Below are 21,368 nucleotides of genomic sequence, written 5' to 3'. Positions count from 1 at the left end.
CCCTGGATCTCTACCCTCGGTGCTGCTGGTGTTGGGCTGCTGAGCTAGCCTCCTGAGGCCTCTGTGGTCTGAACCTGGTCTCTGTACCGTATCTCTTACCCTTGGCCACCCCTTCACCCAGATCATGGACCCTGGCCTCACAGAGAGCCTTCAGTTTCTCACCTACCCAAGCTCTCTTTGTCCAGCTAACATCTCCCCCTGTTCTTTCCTTGATTCTAGCTGATGTGAGCAGACCCTGCTGTATATTCACAGCTACTTGCAATCCCCTTTATCAAGTGACTTATCTTGTCTTGCAGCCTTTTATGGCAATAGATTCTTTCTTTGGTTGTGTCTCCTCCTAGTACCTTGGCTACCTGGACTCTCATTCTTCTTTTCTGGAGAAATACTCTCTTTGTGAGATGTTTTAGTTGGACCACGAGCCCCTTTGGCATCCACGGAGAAAATGATGCAAACAAGGCTGATCGATCAGTCTCTCTGCCAGGACTTTGAATCCTGAGTCCAGTGTCTGTTAGGAACAGCAAACAAACATGGCCAGAGCTGGTTTATCTGAACGTCCTCCTTGATGAGGCTACTGATGGTCGCTGCTGGCTGGGTGCTCACTGTTGCCCCTTCCAAGATGGGTTCTTCAGTTTTTCATAGAAATCTGTGAACTACTCAAAAATTTACAAGTGAAATCCTTTTTGGGGGGAAGTGGTGGGGAGTTGGGCTTAAGTAAGCCAGGGAGTGTCTGTTGCTTGTCACCAAAGAATGTCACTGGACATAGCTCTGCAAGATTGTAGGTGCTGCAGACAGGATTGTGTCCTTTGCACTGAGCATTGTCTCCCTAACTAGTGCCTCACACCTGGTAAGTTCAAAATACCATGACAGTGTGGTCAGGAAAAATTAGAAAAGAACATGAAAGTGATCAGTTAAAATCATAATGCATTTATACAGGCTAATTCGCGATATCAAAATACAGATGCTTGGAACTTAATTCTTCATTCCTCAGGATTCTCGAGAAAGCACACTTTCATTCTGGAAGACCTTTACAGATTTGTACTGTGTAGAATAAGCATCAACCCGAGCAGAGAAGGCTCTTAGGCAGAGTAGTGGGAGCTTGTAATCCAAGGGCATTTTATGGCCTGAATTGGGCCTCCTCACTTCCACCCCTGATTTGTATGTTGAAGTCCTAACATCCAGTACCTCCAAATGTGACTGTCTTTGAAGACAGGGTGATTAAAGTTAATATGATAATGGTAGGGTGAACCTTAATACACCCTGACCTTGTAAGAAGAGAAAACTTTAGCCAGGTGTGCAATCCCAGTAAAGTGGGAGGCTGAGGCAGGAGGATCACAGGTTAAAGGTCAGCCTCAGCAACTTAGTGAAGCCCTCTCTCAAAAATAAAAAAGTAAAAAGGGCTGGGGATCTGGCTCAGTGCTTAAGTGCCCCTGTGTTCAATCCTCAGTACCAAAAAACAAACAAAAAAAAAAAAAAAAAAAAAAAAGAAGAGAAAATTTTAGACATAAAGAGGGAGAGAGAGAGATATGCCAAGGGTATGCCTGCAAAGGGATAACCATGTGGAGAGGCAGCAAGAAGGCAGCCATCTACACTTCAAGGAGAGGGGCTTCTGGAGAAATCAACCCTGCCAGCACCTTGATCTTGAACTTTCAGCCTCCAGAAGTATAAGGAAATAAATTTCTGTTGTTACCTGCTCTATGGTATTTTCTTATGGTAGCCTGAACAAACTACTATAGGCATGTAAGGCAACAACAGCAACTGAAAGTGGAACCAGAAATTCAGATGAAACTAGATTCTCTGCTTCACCAACTCCTTTCTGTGTTCTTATCTCACAAATTTGAAGAATAAAATTCATGGACAATAATGTAAGGCAAGAGCAAATGGAGTAGGATTTATTTAAGCCAGAAGAAAGGAAAGAACTCCTTCAAGGAGGGTAAGTGATAGCAAGTTTTCCACCTAAATGTGCTAGTCTAAGAGCTCATGTTGCTTCTGCAAGGGGCACTGGTCCAAATCCATGCTAAACAGGTATTGGGAAGGTGTTGAGTCTACTGGTTAATCTGTTAAACAGGTATTGAAAATGTACCCAGGCTATTGGCTTGGCCCGCCTGTGAACTTCTAACTGGCTGCGTCCTTTAGCCCTTGAGTCTGAACTTTCCGGTAATTTTCATTGGAGTTCACCCCTACTTCCATCCCCCAACACCAGGACAAAGGAATTGGCTGGGATGTTTGGAATGTTTCCACAGGTTAACCTCATGGAGTGGTTTTTGTTTGTTTGTTTGTTTTGGTAACAGGGATTGAACTCAAGGGCACTTGACCTCTGAGGCACATCCCCAGCCCTATTTTGCATTTTATTCAGAGTCAGAGTCTCACTGAGTTGCTTAGCACCTCACCATTGCTGAGACTGGCTTTGAACTCACCATCCTCCTGCCTCAGCCTCCTGAGCCGCTGGGATTACAGGTGTGGGTCACCATGCTGGGCTTGGAGTGGTCTTTACATTTGGAAAACACCTTAATTGGGGATCCATTACATTTTTTAAAAAGCCTTAATTGGGACCCTTTAACTATACTATCTTATTCAAAAGGATATGGACAAGTTACCCAAAGCATCCGAAGACCCTCCAAAGCCTAAGAGTCATAGTTCGGCGGTTTTCTCACTCATGGTGGAGACCAAGAAGGGGAGTAAGTGATGGGCACCTTCATTGTCACGTCTCTGAGGCGGCTTACCCAGACCTGCTCACCCAGCAGGAAGAACATCTACTAGAAGGTGGTACATAGGGCAGAGGCTGATCTCCTATAAACAGCCAAGAGGCACAACATGAGGATATGAATGAAATGGAAGGATAATTGTATAAAGGGTTTTGAGTGGCCCAAGGTTGATCAAGTGCTATATACATCAAAATTAGGTTGAATCTAATCTCTATACCCAAGGAGAAGGGAAAAAAGTATATTTTTGAGTAAAGTAAAATGGTAACAAGAAGGGAAAGCATGCTTGGGGGTGGAGATGTCTGTTGAATCTGCATTCTGGGCAGCCAGGGGCAGGAGGACCTGCCTGCCTCTGGGGCCCAGGGCTTAGAATGGGAGGATGCACCATCTGTGGAGCTCTCCTGCTCGGGGGGCTAGTAATCCAGTCTTCTCTGGACCTGAACGACCACTGAATGTTTCAGTGAAAACACCAGCTACAAGGGAGCCGAGGTCTGAGAAATGGTGCAAGGAAAGGGAGAAGCCATTGTGACTTCACCCCTGGATTCCACAGGAGTCACTGGGTTTCCAGACACATTATCTGGAAAAGTTCCCAGCCCAGGTGAGAGCAGTCAGCCTGCATATTTTGCTTTTGGGTCACAAGGGAGTGCCTTAGGAGTTGCCACAAGTGTGTCTGCAGGGCTCTCAAGGCCTGGCTGTTAAGGTTGATCAGGTCACAAGATCTGCACGAGGGTCAGGTCAGCTAAGTAGAGGATGTGGGAAGTGGGGTCTAACAACATTTAGTGTGTGACCTTGGATACAGGGCAAGAGGTAGATCTGTGAGAGAGCAAAGAAGGGTGTGGAGAAAGGAATATCACAGGCTGGACTGCAGGCTGGTCCTGGGACTGGCTACTCTGGGAGTCCAGGCTGTGATTTAGGGCACTGAGCATAGTCTGCCCTTTGTATCTGGGATTATGCATCTGTGAATTCAGCCTACTGTGGATTGGAGATACTTGGGGGAAAAAAGTGTCTTTACTGAACACATGCAGATCTTTCCCCCTTATCATTATCCCCCAAACAATATAGTATAACAATTACTTTGATAGTGTTTGCAATTCTTTCTCAGGTAAGACACAGGGAGTTGCTTTTTCTTATACAGACTGAGGCTTTAGAATGTTCCAGTCTCTCTGAAGCCACTTGGACCTTGGGTCCCCGTTGACTAGGTGGTGGTTGTGGAAGTTGAGGACAGGGATGATGGTGGAAGTAAGTTGGATGGGAATCCTGATGGGGTGGGCATGGTGGGTAAGGAAAAAGAAACCTAAGGAGTTAGTTCTGGTTCCCAAGAGAAGTGTGGACTGAAGATCTCACTTTGGGAGTATTCAGCAGATTGATGGTTTTTAAATTCATGAGAATAGAGTGAAAATCCTAGGAGAGGGTGAATACAGAAGCAGGAGGAAGGTCCATGCATTACGCAGGAAAGGCCAAACTGTTACCAAAACCAACTCTCCACATTTCAAATTCACAATCTGAATTCCTTACTGAGACCTACAAGGCCCTGCATGATCTGTCTTCTGCTGGTCTTTTCAGCACCATCTCCAATCTCTCTCCTCTTGTTCATCATGCTCCTGCCCTACTGGTCTCTATTCTGTTTCTCCAACACACCAGGATTGTTCCTATCCTGGGACCTTGACTTTGCTGTGCCCTCTGCCCAGGAGGCTCTCCCCAGATCTTCCCATGACTTCTTCCTGTTTATCCCTTAGATGTGAATTCAAATATCATTTCCTTAGAAAGTCCATGTCCGACTTCCAGTCCCGATCACCCTTTGTCTTGTCACCTTGTTTTATGTTTCCATAGCATTTGCTTCATTGGCTTGTATACTGATGGCCAGGACCTCTCCTCTAGAATATAAACCCATGAAATCAGGGACATGTTAAGTCTCATTCTCTGTCATATTACTAGAACAGAAATGAGGTGCATGGTAAGTACCCACTGAATATTTATTTATTAAATTTATTATATTTATTAAATCCATGGAAGAAGGAAGAAAGGAGGGGTCCAACCATGAGATGCTGCTAAGAGCTTGAACAAGATTAGAGTAGAGATGGGTAAATGACTTTGGCATTGAGAGTATGAAGTTCCTTGGTGACCTTGGGAAGAACAATTTCTATATATGTTTTTAAGACATGGAGTCTCTCTGGGAGGGAAAAGGGAATGATATTGGCCAAATTACATTGTTATATGGTGTACATGTATGAATATGTAACAACAGATTCCACCATTATGTACAACTGTAATGCACCAATAAAAATATGGGGGAAAGAAAAGACATGGAGTCTCTCTGTGTTGTCCAGGCTGACCCTGAATTCCTGGGCTCAAGGGATCCTCCTGCCTCAGACTCCTGAGTACCTGGGACTATAGATGTGCTGAAAGAGCAGTTTGTGGTTACAGAGCGAATGGGAGGTGGTGACATGGGGATAGTGGGTGTGATCGGCTCTTTTGATGAATTTTTTTGTGAAGCAAAGAAAGAAATGGAGTGACAACTGGAGGGAAGGCGCTGCTATGGGAGGTTTTGTGTTATTTAAGAGGGGAGAGACTACAACATGGTTAGATCTTAGCCATGTCGGAGAGAGCCAGGAGAACTAGGTGAGTGAGGTCCTTGAGTAGGAGAGAGAGGATGAGGTCCAGAGCACATGTGGAAGGATGGTTCTTCTGTAGGAGGAAAGACATTTCCCCTGGTAAAATAAGTGCAGGGAAGAGAAGATGTGTACCTAGGCCATTGGGATCATGGTTTCAATGGTGGGAATGGGGGTTTTTAGTTTGACGGGTCCAGTTTTCTCAATGAAGTGCTAGAGTCTCCTCTCTTTTTTTTTTTTTTTTTTTTTTTTTTTTTTTGTGGTGCTGGGGATTGAACCCAGGGCCTTGTGCATGCAAGGCAGGTACTCTACCAACTGAGCTATATCCCCAACCCCCAGAGTCTCCTCTCTATTCTGTATTTGGGTTCAAAAATTTGCTCTGATATAAGGTGCTTGTAGACAAATATTAGATTTGCCCTGAATGAGTGCTTTTCCTAGAACATATTCTCGTGAGAAACTTTTACTCCCTCTGTGTGTGTGTAATCTTATTAATAAAAACCAAATCACTTATGAGAAAATTCTATTAGCACTGTGGGCTCTGCAAGAGGTTTTACACTGGGGGTGGCCTCATGTGTACCAAGTGGAGGTTTCTTGTCCTTGTATCCACTCTGACCAAAGACCAGTGATTCTGAGCTCTTATTTTATGGCTAGTTGTACATTCAGGATGACATGGGTTATGTCAAGGGCAATTGCTAAATTTGTAAAAGAAATTAATTTTAAATCATCTTCCTTTAGAAATGAAAATGGGCCACATGACTCTTTAAAAAGGAAGGTAGAAACATGAGATGTTTGTTGAGTGGGCACAGAGTGACCCATGTTTTGTTTCCAGGACTCCTCTATCCTCTTGGTGTGCCTGTTGATGCCCATGTACCCCTCCCAGGTCACCTCTCTGGTCAGTCCCTCTGACCCTTCTCTCTCAGTTGTCTCACACCCAACTGACTAGGAGCACTCTTTTGATACTTCTGAAATCTGACTCCCTCCAGGAAGCCAGGAAGTGGCTCTGTGTCCCCCTCCTCCTCCCGGATGCCTGAATGGGACTTTGCTTTCTGAGGCTTCCTCCTCCTTGTTCACTCCTCCATCTCTCCTGCCACAGGTTGGGTCAGATTCCACATTCCAGTCTTCCTCAGCCCATCCTGCTTATGTTGACTTTGGTTTCCTCTTTGATCCACAATGTTTATCCTATTACTTTTTATTTGTTCAAGGTGTTATCATATTTTGAAGTATCAATGGCTGTATTTTTCTCTCTTGACTATTTTGATTTTCTTCCCTGTAACTCTCTACTGTTCAAATAGTCTCTCTCTCTCTCTCTCTCTCTCTCTGGTTTCTTGTAGATTAAAGAAGTAATTTCTCAGTTTTTGATATTCAAATTGAACCCAAAAATATTTTTAAAAAGAGATGCAGCCTTCAAATTTAGGATTTCAAGAAAGAGAAGCCTGTTAGCTCAGTATTTTGAATTTTGAATTCTGATTACTTTACAACCAAGAGGACTGAATTTGGAGTAATTCAGAGTTGGAGACTGAGGTCAGGATATAAAGAAAGTTATTGCCATCCAGGAAGGAAGAACACAGCCATGGTAGGTAAGGCTTACTAGAAAGGTCAGGTGTGAGGGTTCTTCTCTGCCTTTGGGCATTAAACCTGTGGATGGCAGAAGTGACTTAGTTGAAAAAACACACACTCAAGTGGATTGGAGGGAGTCCAAGAACATGAGGGCTGATTCCTGCTTCCTTGGGAGTGTGCCTGGAGAGAAGAGGCCTCTCAAATAAGCTCTGGCTGTTTGTGGTTTAGGGGCAACATACGTGGGAACGATTGAGTAGCTGAAGTGAAGGACCATGTCTCACAGAGAGCAAGGGAGTGCTGGGGAAACAGGTACAGAAGATGCTTGGTGTTACAGATTTCTAGGGCTTGCAAGCCAGTGAGACCGTGGCTTTGTCTGTGGACATCAGCAATGGATGCCAAAACAATGCCTACAGAACTGGGTGGTATAAACCATACTTGGGATATCCCAAGGTCCAGATGCCTAAGGTTGAAACGTTGCTTCAGTTGGGGACCAAGAATTTCAGATGAATCAAATGCTTGGGGGACAGAATGAATGATTCAATTGACTCACATTTTTACAGCAGTTCGCACTTTAAAATTATCTTTCTCTGCTGGGCCAGGTAAGGGGAGTATTGTGAGTGAGGTTTTACAGACTGGACCATGGATAGTTTAGGAAGTGAGATGACTTGGCAATCAGAGAGTGCCAGGCATTCAAGTCTTCTGTCTCCAAATCCACCACCTGGATTTGCACTGCTTTCCCAGGACCTTGGTGACGTTGAGGATGATTTCTGAAGTTCAACTCTCTTATGTGACTACAGAGGTTGAGTCCCTAAGTTACCTTCAGCCCTGGCTTTCTGCCTTCCATTCCATGACACTGTGAGGGGCTGGGCCAGTCCACTGTGCTCCACAAGGCAGGAGTAGGGGGCTCTGTCCTGAGGGGGGACTCCCACCACCACCCAGGACTGGTAAGTACCACTCCCATTGGGAAGAATCTCTCCCCCTGCCTCAGATTCTTGTACCTCGCCGGCTCGAGTCCAGTGCAGACCAATTCTTTGTGGGTAGAAGTCATAGGCTAGACATTTGAGTGTTGTGTTTCTTCCTGGGGCCACATGGCTGGTGACTGACACAGAGGGAGGATCTGTGGAGGGACAGGAGATGGACACTGAGGATTTGAGGTGGACTTTTCCTCTGTCATGTCCCCTCCATCCCCAAATTCCTGGATGTTGTTATCAACAGATCTCTAAGCTCTGTACCTATCTCCCCCAAGAAATCTAAGAAGATCAGGGAATTCAACAGATGAATGGATAAAGAAACACAATGGAATATTATTCAGTCATAAAGAAGAAAGAATAATACTATGGCGTTTGCAGATAAATGGATGGAATTGAGGAATATCATGCTAAGTGAAATAAGCCAAACCCCAAAAACCAAAGACCAAATGTTTTCCCTGATAAGTGGATGATGATACATAATTGGGCTGGGGGGTGATGGTAAGAGAAGACAGAGGAATTTTAGATTACATAGAGGGAAATGAGAGAGGGGAGGGACAGGGGTATGAAAGATGGTGGAATGAGGCAGACATCATTACCCTATGTACATGTATGATTACACAAATGGTATGAATCTACATTGTGCACAACCATAGAAATGAAAAGTTGTACCCCACTTGTGTACAATGAATCAAAATGCAGTCTGGAAAAATTGAAAAAAAATTATATATTAAAAAAATGAAATGAAAAAAAAGATTAGGGAAGACTGAGGCTTCTTTGTTGGGTCATGGAATATCTGGCTAGTCTCTTGCCTTCCTCCCCAACCCACTGTGTATTGACTTCTGATGGCAACAGGTTGTGAACCTCCTCTATGCTTCCCTGGTGCCCCCAGATCTCAGTGGGGTTTGTAGCTCCCTGCTCCCCTAGTCTTGGCTCAGCTCCTTGAATCTTTCTGCATCTCTGCAGAAACTCTTCCCTGCTGCCATCTTCTCTGCAGTCTTCTCTCTCACTCCATCTCCAAGCAAAGCCCCAGCTGTGGCACTCAGTTCTGCTCACACTTGCCTGTCCTTCCAGGCTGGACACCTCTCCACAAACAAGACGAGAGGCATCAGAGTGGAAAGACATGTCTCTGGGATTTGAACCCTGAAATATGGCATTTGAAACCCAATTCCCTCTCTTATGGGCCGTATTAACCTAGCCTCTTTGACCCTCAATTTGTCCATCTGTGGATGGGGAGTTATTTAGGAAAGGTTACCATTGAGACAGTGGTTTTCCTGGCCCATCCAACTTGAAATTTTGATAAATTTGGTTTTGGATCTCACCTCAGATTCTCCTAGGGAAGGAATGAATTCTAGAAAGGGAAAAGTGGGGGACCCAAGAATCCCCAGGGGTGGGTGGAAGCAGCCTGAGATGATCCCCTGAGCTTCCAGCCTGAGATCATCTTGATCTTTCTCAGCTCAGTACTGGGAGTAGGTCACAGGAAGCACTAAGTACCTCGTTGATCCAGGTGAGTCCTGCTGTAGTTCAGGTACCTCTGCAGCATCTCTGGGCACTCCTCCTCCAGGTATGCCTTGGCCCGCTGCACATAGACTTTTTCTGCTTCCCACTTCTTCTTGGTGTTCAGGGCTGCTGGGTCCAAGGGGACCCAGGCTGGGATTTCTTTGTTGAATTCAATGAAGTCCTGTCCATCATAGGCGTACCTCCAGAACGCTCCAGTGCTTCTGTTATTCTGGATCTCGCAGCCGAACATTCCCTGGAAGGTGTGAGACCCTGAAGCCTCCCCCGACCCCACAGGGAGCCAGTCAGCCTGGTGCCAAATCCAGCTGAATAACTCCCATCCCGCACACTTTGCAACCAAAGTTAAAAGAATCTGAGTTAAAAGAATCTCCAAGAAGCCACCTGGAATCTCAAGGTTTTCAAAAGGAGGCAAGAGTTACAATATAAATCTGAAGGATGTGGCATGGGAAGTCTTTGCAACCAAAGGTTGCAAAGGAAGAAAAGTTTGAATCTCTACTTTTCTCTCAGTTCTAGGTGGAGTTCATCTCTCCACTTGAAAAAACATAATTTGATCTCTTTCCCCCGCTTTTCCACTCGTTGGCCTCTTTCTTCTGAGTCTTTGAAGCCTCAACCCCCTTGCCCATGCACAACTCTCAGAAATAGGCCTCCTGAGGGCTGGTTCAATCTTGAGTAGTGCTGCTGGCCCAGGCCCTGAGAGCTCAAATCCCAGATCTCTTCCTACCCCACTGGTCTGTTCATGAACTTGAGCCTTATCTCTCTATGCTTTTCATATCTCTGAAATGGGCAGTGACCACAGTGCTATTTTAGGAGGTTATTTTGAATGTGAGATGTGTTAATCTCTGTGCCTGGAACATAAGTGCTCAATAAAGTTAACCACCACCACTTTCTAATACTGTGCTCATGTTTTTCTCTTTTCATCCTCTTTTATCTTCAACATTTCTGTTACAGTCTTCCAGTGTCCTTCCTGATCCTACGTGTGACATTTTCCTTACCAAGACTTCCTATGCCACATCCTTCAGATTTATATTGAAATTCTTGCCTCCTTTTGAAAACCTTGAGATTCCAGGTGGCTTCTTGGAGATTCTTTTAACTCAGAAGCTCGCCCTTGATATCCTACCTTATATTCTTATTTGGCATCAGCAGTTCATCAGGCCTGAGGTTGGTGGCCTTGGTGGGTAGACAGTGTGGTTTTGCCTGGGCCCTGCCACCTACTCCTGCTCCTCGTGGGCAGGAGGATCTTCATGACTCCAGGTAACTCTAACAGTCTGTGGTTTTGAACCCAACACTTACTGAGCTGCCAGTATGGACCGTGATTTGTGCTAGGTATTTTCTCTCTATTCATTAGATATACTTTAGTCGAGCAAGTGGTATTGGCTGCACCTCATCCTAGGCCCCAGGGCTGCAGGGGAGAGCAAGACACATGCTGCACCCTTCCCGAAATGGATGTAAGTAGTTTTACAGAACCTTATGGAGGCAGGTCGCAATCCTCCAGATAACTGAGAAACTTGCTCACCGTCAAGCAGCTACTGACTGGAGGAATTCACCACGAGAACTCAGCTCTGACTGACTCCAGGGTTACTCACCATCCACTCGACATCCCTGAACAAGGGTGAGCCTCACTTCCTGTGTGAGCTGAGGCCTGGAGTAAGATTGCGGGGATCATGTGGAAGGAGGAAGCAGATGTGCCGTGGAGTGTTGGGGGATTAGGTCCAGATGTGTCAGTGTATTTCTATTTGTGCCTCTTGATCCTCCTTTGGGGGAGGGACTATCTCCGTCCTGTTGGCCCCTTTCCACCCACAGGCCGGGGGCTGCCTCTTGAGCTAAGCCCCTCCCAGTGGCCTGCAACCCACTGACCTTTGCTGTCCTTGTGGTAGTCCATGATGTCTTTCAGGGTCACCAGGAAGATTTCCTCCCTGGCCTTCTGAAGTTGGCTCTCCTTCTCCCAGTCCTCCATTCCTTCCACTTGGCTCCACGGTCCTAGGGGCTCTGCTTTCCTGCCCTCACTATCGTAGTGGAAGAAGGCTTTGTCATTGAGGAAGGCAGTGGCCTGAAACCTGGGGAGTCCTTTACTAGGCCTGGACACCCCGGTGTAGAGAAAGGCCAGAGAATAAGGACCTGGAAAAGATGAGAAGGTTTGGAAGGTGGGGTCCACGCACGGGAGGCCCACCGGGCACGGGGAGGGAAGACCTGCCCATGAGGTGGCGTCTTCCCCAGCCCTCTCAACCCTGTCGTCAGCCTGGTGGTACTGGGAGTTTGCACAAGGGAATGGACTCGGCTGTTATTCTGGGGCTGACTTTTCAGAGACCATTCTATGTCTTTCACTCCGTTGTTCCTCTGCTTGGCATGGAAGATAATATTTCTCAACCCTCTTGTGGATATATTGGGACCATGTGACTGACTTCTGGCAAAAGAGAAGGTCAGTGGAGGTAACCTCATTCTTCTGGTCCTAGGAGCTGGCTTGGCCCTTCTCTCTTCCTTTTAGGCAATGACTCTGGAGACCACACAGCCTGGATCCCTGAGTCACCTCACGGAGGAGAAGAAAGTTGCCTGATATGTCCTGAACTTGACAGTAACCTGACAAATACATTTGGTTAGAAAACGTGGGAAGGAGAATTTACTAGAAAATCCAAGAAATGACCCAAGATGGGTCAGTACAGGGTAAGACTAGGACGACTCTCAGAATTCTGAGGGACCTACCTTGCATTTTGGTGCCAAGCAGCAAGTAGAAGAGGGGGACATTACTGTGATGAATTCCATAATTGATTCATGGTAGAGTTCACATGGGTTTTAATAATGTTGGGGTCATATGGCAGATTCCTAGCTGTAGTGCTGAAATTATTCTTGCTAATTAGTTTATAATAAATGTGATTAACATTTAAATCAGTTGTGAAAGTGAAACCTCAGAGGAGACCCCAGAAAAGAAGAGCGACCACCCTGCCTACCCAACATCACCAACATCAACTTGCAGGTGCAGAAAACACCCTTAGGGTGTTGAATATCAAAGTGAGGGGCAGGGCAGCCCAGGACTTGGGGACTCACCTCTCATAGCAGTGTGCACAAGATGCTAGACTTGGAATTGAGGATTTAATGTCTGTCCTGCTGAGTGTGGCCTTCCTTTGGGCCAAGGGCTCCTTTCTACTCTCCTATTCCTCCCATTTGGAATGGGAATGTACACCCTGTGTGCCCCCTAATTGTGTATCTTAAGTAGCTAACTTGTTTTGATTTTACAGGTTCAAAGCTGCAAGGAGTTTGCCTTGAGTCTCAGCTGAGGCTTTGAATTTTGATTTAATGCTGAATGAGTTAAGACTTTGGGACTATTGGGAATGAATGATTACATATTTTGCAATATGAGAAGGACATGAAACCATGGGGGTCGGGGTGGAAAGCTAAGAAGAGGCAGAAAAGCCAGACATATATCTCTGCTCCCTGTTTCTTGCCATCTGATGCTTTGTGTTGCCTCAGGACTCTGCCAGCAAGAAGGTCATCATCAGATTAGGCCCCTAGAGCCATGCACCTCCAGAACCATCAAGCCAAAATAAACCCTTTTTCTTTATAAAGTTAACCCACCTCTGCTATTTAATTGCAGTGATGAAAGAGCTAACTAAATACACCAGTAGACCCTGAGTAAAGCAGATTATTCTCCATAATGTGGGTGGGTCTCATCCAACTGGTTGAAGATCTCAAGAGAAAAGATTGACTCCCTCCTGCCCCCAAAGAAGAAAGACTGTAGTCTCTGGACTGTGTTTACAGTCAAGACTGCAACATTAACTCTTCCCTGCATCTCTCACCTGCTGGACTGTTCTGAAGATTTAGGATAAGTCAGACCCTACATCTGTCAGACCCTTAAAATAAAATTCTTTATTTTTTAAAAATCTATCTATCTATCTATCTATCTATCTATCTATCTATCTATCTACCTACCTACCTATCATCTATCTATGTATCATCTATCTATTAACCATCCATTCCTCCATCCTATTCTGTCTCTCTGGAGAACCCTGACTAATTCAGATTTGGGGATAGAATGTGCTTAACATTCTAAATGTGATTGTTATAAAACGAACATAAAAAAACTATTTGACAGTTTGTGACTGCCAGGAATTTTAAAATTGCACAGGTAAGAAACCCCTAGTTCATCTCTTTTCATCCTGAACCTTTGATGCCATGAACAATCTTGTTCTATGTGGTAGAATCATCTCTGGATTTCCCTGGGCGCCCCCACTATCCTCTGTCCCAGTCCCTTGCCTTTCAGGCTCATGGTGGGGTGAGGACCTGGGTTTCCTTTTCCTAATCTGCCTTCCTGCTTGCCCCTGGGGGGAGTCAGTCTCTCTCTCTCTCTCTCTCTCTCTCTCTCTCTCTCTCTCTCTCTCTCTCTCTCTCTCTCTATCAGGCAGGTGTCTGTTCATTGGAAGGAAAGAAGGAAGAAGGTTAGAAGCAGCTCTCTCTGTGTGGTTTCTGCTTCATCCTGCCGTTTAATCTCAGGGAAATCCCTTTGCCTTTCTGAGTCTTAGTTTTTTCACTTGGGTTTTAAACTGAGATTCTTTAAGGTCTTGATGAGCAGGAGTCCAGGGCCTCCCTGAATGCTTCCAGAAGCTCAAGCTGGGTTCATTGACGGCCTTGTGCACCCATGACACTATGATATGCCCAGGAATCCCAGCCACGTGGGGCCCTTCTGTCTTGTTCTTTGCCTTCCCACCATTCTTCTCCAGCACCTATCCCTTGCCTTTCCCTACTCACCAACTTGGGTCTCCTGGGGTACTGCAGGACCCAGAAGGAGCGGCAGAGACAGCAGAACAGGTACCATCGTAACCATCGTGTCTGGCTGGAAGGTTCTGGACAGGAAAGGGCTCTTTCTTTGGGCTCTGGCGCCCTGCCCAGGGGAGGTGAATTCACAGGCCAATGAGGGAGCCAGGATGGGTTCCTCCCCAAAGAGGGAGAAAAAAAGGATTCGTGAACCAGTTGGGCACGTGTGGTCGGGGGTCCTATAGACAGGCTCTGCAAACGGAGCTGAGATAGCTGACCTCAGGACCTGGACCCTGTATTCCTGGGATGAAAGAATGTCAGTGGGTAGAGGTGTGTGTGGCTAGTGGCAGATGTCTGAGATGTGTGTCATGACATCACTGCCCTGGGGTCATTTGGGGGGCATTGGGGTGTTGTGGGACCAGACTTCACCCTTCCCCTCTGGAAAAATTCTCCATATCCAGAGCCTGGGTAAACTCCAGCTACTGAAACTAAGGGAACACCTAAAGAGACCCTCTAGTGTCACTTGCTTTAGTTGACTTTTAAACCCACTAATTTTGGAGATCACAGCTGAGCAATATATTGCTCAGTAGCTTTGCTGTGGTTAACATCTCTGACACGGGGGTCATGATGATAACAGTTGCCTAGGTTACTTCACAGGGACTTGATAGCCACTGACTTTTCACTTGGGTTTGCCCAAGTGTTCAATGGGTGACCCTTTGATGGCAGAAGGCTGAAAACTCCGCCTTTGAATCATGAGTTGTCATTTTGGGAACACTAGTCCCATGAAGAGCTATGACTTTTGACTGCGCAGGCGCAGACCTCTGATCACTTCACCTCCCAAAACCTTTCCTCGCACCTGAAACATCCTCCTTCTTTACTCCATAAATATCCCCAAATCCTATCCTTCAGGAGGCAGATTTCATATTTGGGTCTCGCCCTCCACACTCAGCTGCTTGTGAATAAACTCTCTTTGCAAAACTCGTTCTCAGTGATTGGCATGCTATATGTGGACTGGGTGGTGGCAGGGGTGGCGCGCAGTTGGCCTGATTTGGCAGCACGGGGGCAACCATCACTCTCGCGCACCCTGCCTCCTGCCAGAGTGCTGTCTGGAGGACATTTCCACCTCTTTCCCTCTCCATGCCTGGGAAATCCCAACCGTCCATTATGGCAGCAGAAACAGGTGTGCACATGGCTGAGGCTCAGCAAGCACCTGCTCCTGTCCTGACCGCTGAGTCAGGAGTCAAGGAGACGAAGCGGGAGCAGTGGACAACCCTCCCTGGTGGGTCTTGGCAGTGATCCAGCGGCGGTGGGCCGCGCGGCAGCGGTGGAGCCATGGCTAAGCATGAGGTCCAGATGACAAGTGGCATCTGGCGCCCCCTGCTGGCAGCTGCAGTGCGTCCGTGAAGTGATTTTGACTGTGTTGCTTCTGCCTAATTCTGAGCCAGGGTTCTCCAGCCCTTCAGTGGACTCTGAGCGCTAATCAGTCCATCTATCAATAAACTTTCTGCTTAAAGTCAGAACTCTGTTCTGTTTCTAGTAACAATCGAGCCTGACAGACACGGAAATTGGTACCAGGATGATTTTCAGGAAGTAGTCTTTCAGGGAAATGGAAGGCTGGGAATCTGAGATTGGTTATAGGCCAGACTGGGCTGAAGGCAGGGAAAACACGGAGGAGTTGGGGAATCTTTGCTGGCCTGGTATGCAGTGGTGGGTAAAACTGTGGACTGAGTTCTCTCTTGCAGTCGACAGGAGAGCAACACTCACTGAAGGCAACACTTCAAGTCCCCAAGGAGGTGGGGGTTATACTACAGGATAGTGCAAAAGTCATGAGAAATCCAAGGACTGAGTGATGGGAACGTTGAGCCCTAAAGTGGCAGGAAACTTAGAGTAAAAAAATAAACTCAAAAGCTGAAATTATCAGCCAGGTGCAGTAGCACATGCCTTTAATCCCAGTGACTCGGGAGGCTGAGGCAGGAGGATTACAAGTTCGAGGCCAGCCTCAGCAATTTAGCAAGACCGCATCTCAAAATAAAAAATAAAAAGGACTGGGAATGTGACTCAGTGGTAAATTGTCCTCCATTTCAATCCCAGTGCGTTAGTGTGTGCTTGTGTGTGTGTGTGTGTGTGTGTGTGTGAAATTATTGACTTAAACCACAGTCTGAAAATTAGGCGATTTCTATGACAGTGCAGAGATAATCTGTCTTTTGCAGTTGCAAGTACGAAACAGGTGAAAAAACCTACAAAGGCCTACTTATTAAAATCTAACAACAAAAAAATTAGGTTTTGTAACCCAATTGTCCAAATCTAATAAATGTAATAACAAAATATGATCCAGGTGTCCCTACCAATTTTGTAGGCTGACCCATGCTAAAAATCTCAAATCAGGTGTGGCTTTGTGAAAGACCTCCCCAGGGGTGTCCTGGGTGAGCAGGACATTGGACAGGGGTAGACTTTCTTTGGGCAGAGGGGGAGCAGATTTCATAAGGATGATAGTGTTTGTCATATTCCTTTCTCTGTCCCTCCTTCTTAGCCCAGTGCTTGACAGAAAGAAGGAAATTGATAAACACACATAGATCAATAGGTAAATGGGCAAAGACATAAAGAACAGCAGCAGACATATTGAAGGTCACTGAGATCAACTTGGTGGAAACAGTTTATGAAGACGATTGAGGGGTTAGGTAGATGGGGTAACAAATATAGAAAGGAAATGCAATACACAATGGAATATTACTCATCCATAAAGAAGAATAAAGTTATGGCATTTGCAGGTAAATGAATGGACTTGGAGAATATCATGCTAAGTGAAACAAGCCAATCCCAAAACACCAAAGGCCAAATGTTTTCTCTGATAAGTGGATGCCGATACATGGTGGTGAGAAGGGGGGAAGGGAAGAATGGAGAGAGTTGGATTGTGTAGAGAGAAATGAGGGGAGGGGAGGGGGCAAGGGGAAGGAAAGATGGTGGAATAAGACAGGCATCATTACCCTGTGTACATGCATGATTACACAAATGGTATGACTCTACAATGTGTACAACCAGAGAAATGGAAAGTTGTTCTCCATTTGCATACAATGAATCAAAATGCATTCTGTGTCATGTAGAACTAAATAGAACAAACGATTAAAAAAGTAAATGCAATCAGATTCCTGAGATTGCCCCAGTCCAGTGACGGTCCCCTGCCACCCAGTGAATGAGGACCATTCCGTGATGTGTCTGTTTCCTCCCAGCCCTGGTTCTCTGGCTGCCCCACGTCTATGGGTCAGTGGTTCTTCATCTCTCTGTGCCATCTTCTCCTTTGCTGCTTGTTCTCGAGATAATTTTTTATGCACTAAACAAAATATACTGGAGACAGGGGCAACCCAAGTGAACAGTAATCAGGTCTTTCCATGAAACTCTGGACCGACGGGCTGTTTGCAGAGGGTTCCCCCAAGTACAAAATGACATGCTATTCTACAGCAACCAAGGACTTATTAAATAAGGAGAAAATTTGTGTCAGTGAAACTCTCTTGGGGTAGGGCATCCTCTGATTGCCCTTGAAGTAGATCCCAGGAGGATCTGTTGGTGATACTTTGTTGGGTAGGTAGGGAGTGACCCACGTTTGGTTTCCTGGACCCCTCTATCCTCTTGGGGTCCCTACTCAGTGTCCATGATCTACTTTTTTGTCACCTGCCTTGTCAGGCCATTGTGACCCTCCCTTGTCAGCAGTCTCACATCCAACTGGTTAGGAGCAATCTTTTGACCTCTTCTTGGGAAGCTGTCCCACTCCCATTTTATTTTACGAGTACATTGTCACTTTTTAATTGGTGCAGCACAGTTGTACATAATGGTGGGATTTGTTGTTATATATTCATTCGTGCACACAATATAAAAACATAATTGGCCAATATCACTCTCAGCATTTCCCCCTCCCTTCTTCTCCCTCCCCAGGTCCTTTCTTTTCCTCTACTTTACTGATCTCCAGTGAATTTCTTTGAGATCTTCACCCCTCCGGTCCCTACCATCTTTCTTTTCCTTCTCCTCTCTAGTTTCTACATATGAGAGAAAAACATACAACCCTTGACCTGAGTTTGGCTTATTTCGCTTAACATAATGTTCTCAAGTTCCATCCATTTTTCCAGCAAATGATCCAATTTTATTCTTCCTTATGGCTGGATAAAACTCTCTTGTGTGTATATATGCCACATTTTCTTTATCCATTCCCCCATTGATGGACACATAGGCTGGTTCCATAGTTTGGTTATTGCAAATTGTGTTGCTATAAAAATGGGTATGCATGTATTGCTGTAGTATGATGATTTTAATTCTTTAGGATAAATACTGAGGAGGGCTACAGCTGGGTCATATGGTGGTTCCATGCCTGGTCTTCTGAGGAACCTCCACACCGATTTCCATAGTGGTTGTATTAATGTGCAATGCCACCACAGTGTGAAAGCGTTCCTCCTACTCTTTCTTGCCTTTCCAGCCTTCACTATTATTTGTATGCTTGAGGGCTTGGCAAGCTGTCTTAAATGGTCACATCTCCTTTGCAATCTGACTCCCTCCAGGAAGTTTTCTCTGGGTTTCTGAGTGGCTCTGTGTCCCTCTCCTCCCAGACACATGATCTTCTGAGGCCTCCTCCTCCTTTGTCACCTTGCCCCTCTCTCCTCTCATAGGTGGCGCTGGATCTCACATTCTAATCTCCTTACCCCTGGCCTGTTTGGTTCCCTCAATGATCTGAGATTTTTATTCTGTTACATGATATTCTTTATTTGTTCAAAATGTTAGGAGTTGCTTTGTAAGATCACTGGCTGGGTTATTTCCTTCTGAGTTATTTGCTCTTTCTTTCCTAAGTAAATTGAATAACCCTGTTAGAGACAGCATTTATACAGATTACCCACCTGATCCTGTGTAAGAAAAAAAATACTAATAGGAACAAGAACTAAGGAAAGACCATGGTGTTTATCCAGGACAACTTTTTACTGAAACAGCATGAAATAGGGGCAGAATCAGAATTTGGTAAGCTGATAAGGTCTTTCTCTATCCCCAACCTTGTGCCAAAGTGTGAGCTTTTGTGAATACTTTCAGTGGGTTAAGTAGGATTGTGAGAAACACCATTCTAAGCCTCTAAACCTGCTTCTTTCCATTGGGTCATCTGCCCTCTTAGGTTCCCTGTCCTCAAGGTTCCTTGGTCCATGTCTTCCTCCACCCTGGTGAGTACAATATAAAAAACAAACAAACAAACAAACAGTGAGCCCTTGGTCCAGTGGCAGGAAATCCCTCAGCACCACCTCAGGACACTCCAGGTGGGGCTCAGCTAGCCTCACTTAGTTGTTCTCTTCCTCCCATTTCTGCTTGGGGTTCAGGGGGACTCAGGCTGGGATTTTTTGTTGAATTTTATATTTTCTCCTACTTTCTTTTTCTTTTTACTGAAGTTTCTGGTACATTTCCTATGCTTTTTTTTTTTTTTTAAACCCTTTTACTACAGAGTTTTAAAAATTCTGCTTTCATATTTAATTCCTAGGAGCGTTATCTAAATATTCCTCTTTGCTTTCAAAGCTTCTCTTCATTTCTGATGTCAATACCTACTTTTCTGGGCACATCAGTTTTAGTGGGTCTTTCCCCCGCCCCCTCTTTTGGCAGTGCTGGGGATTGAACCTAGGGCCTCGCGCATGCTGGGCAAGAACTCTAGCACAGAGTCACACCCGGTCCTTAGTCTTTAAAGTTGTGTTCTCTCTGACTGAGCTCTGTTTCTGGCTACTCACCTTTTTTCAGTCTTAGGACTGTACTTTCTTGTCTGAGGTCTGTTTCTGGTATCCGTTCATCCTCAGGTGTCTGCTCATGTTTACGAGTGAGGAAGCGGCAGACAGAAAAGCCACTTTGGGGATTTAAGTGTGTGCAGGAACCTGCTGGCTTAATAATCACTGCAAAAAAAAAAAAAAAAATCACTGCAGGGTTAGCTGCTTGTTCATTTAGTTGGGGACCTTCAGTGTCTTTATCTTTAGGTCCTCTCCATTAGGGTTGATAAAAGTCCCCAGAGAAAACCAGGGAACAGAAAAAAAAAAAAAAAAAAAAAAAAAAATCATTGCTGGCATGACTCTGGCCCCAGCCCTTGATGGACCACCTGGGGCTTTCCAGCTCCAGCAAGGAGGGAAGACCATCCTGTTCCTTAACCTTCCTGTGGTCTGTGGCTTCCTTCATCTCAAGAGCCCAGCTAGGGGACTGAGGTATGCTTCTTTCTCTCCTGTCACACTTGACAGATGGCTGAGCCGGGGTTGGTGTGGATGGTGGCCCCTGCCTCTGTCCCTCCCAGTCTCATGCTTTAGATCCAAAGCAGCACTTGAAGTTCTGACCCCTGCCCCAAACACGCAAGATAGCCTATAACCTGAACTCTCCTGTGTTCCACGTCCATCAGAGTTATCAAAGATCAGTGGGTACCATTTGGATACAGTCCTCCTCCAATCATCAAGAACAGTCAGTTTACAAACTGCACCTCACCCCTTTGGACAACAGATCACCCAGCACAAAAATAGGTGTGGGAGGGACTGGGAAGGATGTTGACGGGAGGAAGAGGCGTCTGTCATGGGCCTTGGGTTTCCCCGTGTGTTCTTATTGGGCATGTCAAGGATGCAGGACCCTATTAGACCACAGATCCTGAGCTTAATAGAAGAAAAATTAGGCTCAAATCAAGTCTTAGGAACCGACTTCGCAAACAAGACTCCTAAAGCATAAGAAATAAAATCAAGAATCAACAAGTGGGATGGAATCAAACTAAAAAGCTTCTTCACTGCAAAGGAAACAATCAAGAAGGCGAAGAGAGAGCCTACAGAACGGGAGAAAATCTTTGCCAACTTCACCTCAGAGCATTCATCTCCAGGGTATATAAAGAACTCAAAAAACTTAATACCAACACAACAAACAACCCAATTAATAAATGGGCAAAGGAACCTCACAGAAGAAGAAATACAACTGGGCAACAAATAATGAAAGAATGTTCAACATCTCTAGCAGTTGGAGAAATGCAAACTAAAACCACACTGAGATTTCATCTCACGCCCTTCAGAATGGCAATTATCGAGAATGTAAGTAACAATAAATGTTGGCAAGGATGTTGGGGGAAAGGCACACTCATGCATCGCTGGTGGGACCACAAATTGGTGCAACCACTCTGGAAAGGAGCATGGAGATTTTTCAGAAAACTTGGAATGGAACCACCATCTGACACCATTATCTCTCTCCTCAGGTGATACCCAAAGGACTTAAAATCAACATACTGCAGTGACACAGTCGCATCAATG

The 21,368-nt window shown here is 45.5% G+C and overlaps 1 protein-coding gene across 2 annotated transcripts; it reads right to left on the bottom strand.

The window, feature by feature from the left end:
* Nucleotides 1–7,428: 7,428 nt before the first annotated feature.
* On the bottom strand, nucleotides 7,429–14,242 carry AZGP1 (alpha-2-glycoprotein 1, zinc-binding). 2 transcript variants are annotated; one of them, XM_079121088.1, is made up of 4 exons: nucleotides 14,089–14,242; nucleotides 11,206–11,466; nucleotides 9,328–9,603; nucleotides 7,429–7,982 (listed from the first exon to the last, which is right to left on the bottom strand). In XM_079121088.1, the coding sequence occupies exons 1-4, from the start codon at nucleotides 14,162–14,164 to the stop codon at nucleotides 7,657–7,659; spliced, it is 939 nt and encodes a 312-aa protein (XP_078977214.1). In that variant the 5' UTR covers nucleotides 14,165–14,242; the 3' UTR covers nucleotides 7,429–7,656. The 2 variants fall into 2 exon arrangements, with proteins under 2 accessions (XP_078977214.1, XP_078977215.1); XM_079121089.1 differs by lacking the exon at nucleotides 14,089–14,242 and adding an exon at nucleotides 11,467–11,561 and having other exon boundaries at nucleotides 11,206–11,354.
* Between the last annotated feature and the right edge of the window lie 7,126 nt (nucleotides 14,243–21,368).

Source organism: Sciurus vulgaris (genome assembly GCF_902686455.1).
Source record: "Sciurus vulgaris genome assembly, chromosome: 18".
NCBI lineage: Eukaryota > Metazoa > Chordata > Mammalia > Rodentia > Sciuridae > Sciurus > Sciurus vulgaris.
Note: the sequence above shows the minus strand (reverse complement) of the source record. Positions and strands in the feature narration are given on the sequence as shown.